Genomic DNA, 7,590 nt, shown 5'->3' on the forward strand with positions numbered 1-7,590 from the left:
GCACTGAACAGGAAAGTAGAGTTTAGACAGAATAAACAAAAGTGTTAACAGTCTCCATATTCATGAGCTTCGGCATCCAGCATAGTTAGAAAGTTACAAGGCCAGAGATCACCAATCTTTTGTCCTGTGTCCATCTGACATCTGTGCCTACTTCAGTTCCTTCCCCTAAGGCCAGGCAGAGGCACTGGGCAAAATGGAGTATGACACAAGAGACTACTTTCTCTTTGAATCAGAAAAGGACAATGTCATTCAGAGATAATACACAACTAAAAACTCTTATGATTTCTTTTTTTATATTTCTGTTATTTTCTTGCATTAACCACTCATTTATCTTAAAACTAATGATATAGAAGGAAAGAAAATGTTGAAATGGCTAGTTGATTTTTTCTTTCATCTACTTACTAATCTAGTAAATAAATTTTAACAGTTTCAATTTATTAGCAGAACTTTGTTTAAACTTCTTGTGAAGTGTCATTTTAAATACAAATATAAATCCAATTAACTCATTTGAAGAACTATAGAACTATACAAATTATGTTTTATAGTTTACATCTATAGGTCTTTCTTTTTGTAACAGTGGAAAGGATGCATAAAGATAATTTGTCTTTCAAGTTTTTTATTTCACTTGTTGACATGGCTGTATTGTATCAACACTTTCTACCTTGTGTATGTATGAATGTTCATGTTTGTGAAAGTGAACTTGTATGTGACTGTGTATATAGATCATAGGACAACCTTGAGTGTTGTTCTGCAAGCATCATCCACCTGTTTTTGAGACAGTGTGCTGCTACCCTGAAACTGGCCAAGTAGGTTAGGCTGGCTAGCTAGTAAGTTCCAAGGATTCCCCTCCCCAGAACTGGTTGCAAGCACAAGCCTCTTTGTCCAACCTTTTGTTTGTAATACAAATTCTGGTGATCAAACTTCTGATGTGCTACCTAATACTCTTTAACTTTTAGGTCAAAAGTTATTTAATTACTTTACAATATACATATACAGTTACTTTACAATGTATGTTACAGTACAGTGAATCTATTTTGGTTTCCATTGTTGCCAATGAGATATCAATTTTTTAGAAGCTATTAATTTCTTTCCTTCCCTCCCTCCCTCCCTCCTTCCTTCCTTCATGTTTAAATAGCAACTCCTCATGTCCCAACTCTTTGTAGGCTCTTCTCACAGACTGAAGCTCCATTTGTGATTTTATTTCCTCTCTCAAAAAATATATCACACCTTCTTATTCTGGATACAATTTAGTCTGGTATTACAATACACAAATTGGATTTTCTATTAGTGAATGTCTTTGTTTTTACATAAAATATTTGTATTAATTCTTTTGAGAATTTCACAATGCACCAAATGTATTTTGATTATATTCCACACTTACCTACCTTCTCCCAGGTACACTCTTATCCTCCTATCCCTTCTAAACTTCGTGTCTTCTTTATTTATCTATAAATATTTATATATATAAGTATTTAAAAGGCAATACTTATCTACTGAAGTACAATTCATTGCTCACATTTTTTTGTTGTTTTTTGATTTTTGTTTTTTCAAGACAGGGTTTCTCTATGTAGCCTTGGCTGCCCTGGAACTCACTCTGTAGACCCCAGGCTGGCCTCGAACTCAGAAATCTACCTGCCTCTGCCTCTCAAGTGCTGGAATTAAAGGCATGTGCCACCACCGCCCGGCGTTCACATTTTTATTTCTAGTATTAAAATAATTCTCAAAGGCTTTCATTTGTATGCATCAATGTTTTATTTTAAATTCATAACTTAAAACAGTTGATTCCAAAAGCATCTGAGAAATAGAGCTGCATCATTAATGGAAAAAGACTGTCAAAATCACCTTATTAAGTTAGATGTGAGTGGTTAGAATTTTTCTTTTCTTTTTTTAAAGATTTATTTATTTATTTATTTACTATATGTAAGTACACTGTAGCTGTCTTCAGACACATCAGAAGAGGGTGTCAGATCCCATTATGGATGGTTGGGAGTCACCATGTGGTTGTTGGGATTTGAACTTATGACCTCTGGAAGAGCAGTCAGTGCCGCTGAGCCATCTCTCCAGCCCAAGTGATTAGAATTTTAAAGGAAATAAAACCATACCATCTATAGTTTTGTCAGTTGTGGACTTTGATAGTTGTGTACTAGTTCCCAAAGAAGTCACAGAAGGGTCAAATAGGATAACTACAAAATGCATTAGCATGAAACAAATGTTTCTTTTGCCTTTTCTGAGACTGGGACAATTTTTTTTTCTGGTTTTTTCAAATCATCTTGGGCTGTAAATTTTGAATGCATCCTCTGACTGTTTAGTTGACTGTCATTGCTGCCATGATATATCTGTGTAATCATAATAAAGTATAGAGGTAGAAGGACCAGTGAAACAGTCCCAAGCTTCTGGTGAGAATGTGGCAATGGATACTGGAGTGTTCAACAGTTGCATTTTTTGCATGATTCCTTGATATTTCAACTATAGAAGTATAGTATAAAATTTTCCACTGTATTTTTGTTTTAGTAGGAAATTAGGTGAAGGAAGGAGCAAAACAGAAGTTAGGTCTTTTTTTTTTTTTTGGTAAAGTCCTTTAATATATAACTTTAAAGTTTGTATTTTCCCATAGAAATATTAAAAATATCTCCTTTAGAAGACTATTATCATTAGAGCTAAGTAGCATTCCATTATAAATATTTATGTATGTATACATTAAATTTGTATTACACATTCACCTGTTGGTTCTAATTCTTAGCTATAGTGAATAAAGCAAGATAAACATAAAAGTACAAATATTTTTATGCTAGGGTATGGAGTTTCATGTGGGTATGAACCCATGTTCATTCCTGGGTATGAACATATGTGTTCAGGAGTGAAATAGCTAGGTTATATGGTAGTTCTATTTTTAATTTTTAAAAAATTCCAAACTGATTTGCACAATGGGTGCATTAATTTATACCCCCACCAATAGTGAATCAAGGCTGCTTTCTTTCCACATCACCTTCAACTTTTCTTATCAGATATTTTTGAAATGATTTTTTAAAGATCTATTTTATGTACATGAGTACACTACACTGTCTTCAGACACACCAGAAGAGGGCATAAGATCCCATTATGGATGGTTGTGAGCCACCATGTGGTTGCTGGGAATTGAACTCAGGATATCTGGAAGATCAGCCAGTGCTCTTAACCACTGAGCCATCTCTCTATCCCCTGGATATTAATTAGCCCTTTAATGAAGTGTAGCTGGTATTTGTCTCTTATTCTCTGGATTGTATGTTAACTGATGGTTGTTTCTCTTGCTGCACAATTTTTTTTCATATAATCCCATATGTTGATACTTAGGGTTAGTTCCTACAGAGTTGGAGTTGTTTTTTTTTTTTTAACTTTAACTGTTGCTTTATTTATTTTTTATTTATTGAACATCATCTTCATTTACATTGCCAATGGTAAAACCTTTTCTGATTTTCCCTCTCCCCAAAGACCCCCAACCTCTCCTCCCACCCCCTGCCTCCACATATATGCTCCTCCACCCAACTTTGTTGGGGCCTCTATTGAGCCTTCACCTGACCAAGGACCACTCCTCCCACTGATGCCCAACAAGACATTCCTCTGCCACATTTTTAGCTGGAACCATGTGTGCCCCTTGGTTGATGGTTTAGTCTCTGGGAGTCCTGGGGCATCTGGGTGGCCGAAATCATTGTTCTTCCCATGGGGCTGTAAACTCCCTTCATCTCCTTTGGATCACCCTCTAGCTCCTCCATTGGGGACCCCTCGCCCAGTCCAATGGCTGACTGCTAGCATCTGCCTCTGTATTTGTAAGGCTCTGGCAAGGCCCCTCTGGAGACAATCATGGTATGCTCCTTTTGGTATACACTTCTTGTCGTCCATAGTAGTGTCAGGGTTTGGTGACTGTTTATAGGATGAATCCCCAGGTAGTGAAGTCTCTGGGTGGCCTTTACTTCAGTCTCTGCTCCACACATTGTCTCCCTTATTGCTCCTGTGAGTATTTTGTTCCCTTTCTCAGAGGAACCAAACCACCCTCACTTAAGCCCTTCTTCTTGAGCTTCCTGTGCAGGGTGAATTGTAACTTGTTTATTTTGAGCTTTTGGGCTAACATCCACTTATCAGTGAGTGCATAACATGTGTGTTCTTTTGTGACTGGGTTACCTCACTCAGGATGACACTTTCTAGTTCCATCAATTTACCTAAGAATTTCATGAATTCATTGTTTCTAATGGCTGAATAGTACTCCATTGTGTATATATACCACATTTTCTGTATCCATTCCTCCATTGAGGGATATCTGGGTTCTTTCCAGCTTCTGGCTATTATAAATAAGGCAGCTATGAACATAGTGGAGCATGAGCCCTTATTACATGTAGGAGCATCTTAGTTATCAGGGAAATGCAAATCAAAACTACACTGGGATTCCATCTTACACCAGTCAGAATGGCTAAGATGAAAAACTCAGGGGACAGCAGATGCTGGAGGGAACGTGGGGAAAAGGAACACTTCTCCATTGCTGGTGGGATTGCAAGCTGGTACAACCACTCTGAAAATCAGTTTGACGATTCCTCAGAAAATTAGGCATAGTACTACCTGAGGACCCAGCTATACCATTCCTGGGCATATACCCAGAAAATGTTCCTAGTGTTGGAGTTCTATTTAAAAAGTTCTTGCCTGTATTGATATCTTGAAGGGTATCTCATGTGTTTTTTTCCTAAAAGTTTCAGTGTTTTCAGGTTTTAAATTAAAGTTTAAATGACGATAAAATTTTCAGGAACATAGATAGACTTAGAATGTATAATATTAAATGAGGTCATACAATCTCAGAAAGAAAAAAATCTGTAAGTTTCTCTCATATGTATAATCTAAACAATAGTGTGTATGTATATATATATATGTGTGTGTGTGTGTATACACACACACACACACACACACACACACACATATATATATATATATTAGATATATGTAAACAAATGTACATTTGGGTACAGTATAACATGAAGAAAAGAGAACATGGAAGGCTAAATATAAGGCGACCAGGAATGAATGAATGTAGTTAATGGACATGAGTTATTTTTTAAAAGTTTTATTTATTTATTATATGTAAGTACACTGTAGCTGTCTTCAGACATTCCAGAAGAGGGTGTGAGATTTTGTTATGGATGGTTGTGAGCCACCATGTGGTTGCTGGGATTTGAACTCAAGACTTACAGAAGAGCAGTTGGTGCTCTTAACCACTGAGCCATCACTCCAGCCTGGACATGAGTTATTTAAGAGGATATAAAGCTAATTTTTTTCTAGTTCTGATTCTGTTATGGATTTTTTTTGGTTTTGATGGTGCATAACATATATTGATACTGAAAGTATAAAATTTAGTGTGGTGCTTCACAGTTTCCATTCCAAATGTTGAGAGTTGTTTTCAGAAAATGCATAATTAATAATTTTGAAAGTGTCAGAGTAGGGTGATATATGTTTGTATGCTTTTAAATAAAATGATGGTAGTATGAAAAGTGTGTATGTAATGTAGAAGCCTAAGAGGGATGGTGGTCTTGAATTGGTGAGGGAATATCCTTGTGGTATTTTGAATAAGAATGGTCTCCACAGGCTCATAAAATTGAATGCTTAGTCATCAAGGAGTGGCACTACAGAGAAAGATTAGGAGAAGTGGCCTTGTTGGAATCAGTATGGTCATGCTGAGGGAATGTGTTACTGGGAGTAGACTTTGAAGTTTAAAAAGCCCAAGCCAGTCCCAGTGTCTCTATCTTCCTGCTGCCTGTGATCCAGATATAGAACTCTCAGCAACTTCTCCAGTACCATGTCTGTTTGTGTGCCACCATGCTTCCTACAATGATAATGAACTAAACCTCTGAAAATATAAGTAAGCCCCAATTAAATGCTTTCTTTTATAAGAGTTGTCATGGTCATGGTGTCTCTTCATATCAATAAAACATTAAGACAAACTTTGAGCTGAAGAAGGGTAACAAGCAGGGGATGCAGAGGCTACCTCAGTATTGCTGCTGGGCCTCACATCCTAGAATCTCAAGCCTCAGAGCAATTTGGTGCTCCCAGATCTGGGGGTGAATTCGAAGATAGCGAGTGAGTAATGGTGGGTCTAGAGAATTCACCATAGGTGTGGATGAGTCCTGATTCCCCTGAAAAACCTGAAAGAGGATAGACAGCATTTATTAACTGACTGACAATACAAATATATCATTTATACCACTACATTCTTGCTAGAAGCTTCAAGTTAATTAGCTCCCTGCTTGGTCAGTCACTGATTCATGGATTCTCTTCCTCATGACCCTTTTTCCTTTTTGGATCTGTCACAATGCTTATCACAACACACAAACAAATTACTTCAATTTTCTTTTAGCATTTTAAGATTGAACCCTGGGAGATTAGAAGATTCCATGGGCCAAAAACTTATTTTTACTTATAGAATTGAGATCAACCTATTTATGTGGGACTACTTTAGTTATGTCTTACATCTGAAATATTCTCACCCATGTCCCAAAATCTCAATGAAAGAAAATGTTTGCCTGAGGTCATGAACAATATCTGTGTGTCAGGTAATATGGAGGTGGGAGTCAGGAATCAACTAGTTGACTCCGTAGTCACTGTATTTGCTATTATAAGTAAGATAAGTGTTGGGGTTCTGTCTAAGCTCCACCCCACACCTACCTGGCAATAGCCAGGTATGCCCTGCCCCAGAGATCTGGCCCACTATAAGAGGGGCTACTTGCTCCTCCTTTTCCTCTCTTTGCTCTCTACTCTCCCACATACTCTCACCTCTCCGCCCCTTGGGCTCTCCTCCCCCACCTCCACTTGGTCATGGCCAGCCTCCACTCCACTTCTCTACTCTCTCTCTCTCTCTCTCTCTCTCTCTCTCTCTCTCTCCCACTAACTCCCATCCCCTACTCCGAATAAACTCTATTCTATACCATGCCTGTGTGTGTGTGGTCCCTTAGGGGGTAGCTCTCTTTTTCTATTCTCTCTCTCTCTCTTCTCTCTTCTCTCTCTCTCTCTCTGCCGCTCTCCACCACTAACTCCCACCCCCTACTCTGAATAAACTCTATTCTATACCATGCCTGTGTGTGTGTGGTCCCTTAGGGGGTAGCTCTCTTTTTCTATTCTCTCTCTCTCTCTTCTCTCTCTCTCTCTCTCTCTCTCTCTCTCTCTCTTTCTCTCTCTCTCTCTCTGCCACTCTCCACCACTAACTCCCACCCCCTACTCTGAATAAACTCTATTCTATACCATGCCTGTGTGTGTGTGGTCCCTCAGGGGGCAGAGGTGCACAGGAAAGGGCCTGCCTGGGTACCCCCTCCCCCACACCGCAGTGCCACACTTCCTTAACCCCCAATCCTCTCCCTTTTTAAGCCCCTTCAATAAGTATATAGAAAATATTCAATAAATGGTAGGTACTTTTATTAGTCAGATATGCTGTTTTTGCATATGTTAGTAGCAATACAATGAAGTGTGTAACTTGATAGGAGAAAAGTGCATAAGAGAGAAACATTTGGGAATAAAGTCCACGACTCAAGGTATCTTGCCACATTGGGATTTTGGTGGTAAGCCCATGTGAAAAATGAAATA

General features: G+C 38.2%; 1 protein-coding gene across 9 annotated transcripts in view; it reads right to left on the reverse strand.

The window, feature by feature from the left end:
- Positions 1-5,067: 5,067 nt before the first annotated feature.
- F8 (coagulation factor VIII) overlaps positions 5,068-7,590 on the reverse strand; it is a 201,958-nt gene continuing 199,435 nt past the window's right edge. For all 9 annotated transcript variants that reach the window (XM_052171818.1, XM_052171820.1, XM_052171819.1 and 6 more), the window contains one exon: positions 5,068-6,158. In XM_052171818.1, coding sequence (XP_052027778.1) covers positions 6,003-6,158 — 156 coding nt within the window. In that variant the 3' untranslated portion in view covers positions 5,068-6,002. The remainder of the gene's footprint in view (positions 6,159-7,590) is intronic.

The sequence above is a fragment of the Apodemus sylvaticus genome, chromosome X, assembly GCF_947179515.1.
Source record: "Apodemus sylvaticus chromosome X, mApoSyl1.1, whole genome shotgun sequence".
In the NCBI taxonomy this organism is placed as follows: Eukaryota; Metazoa; Chordata; class Mammalia; order Rodentia; family Muridae; genus Apodemus; species Apodemus sylvaticus.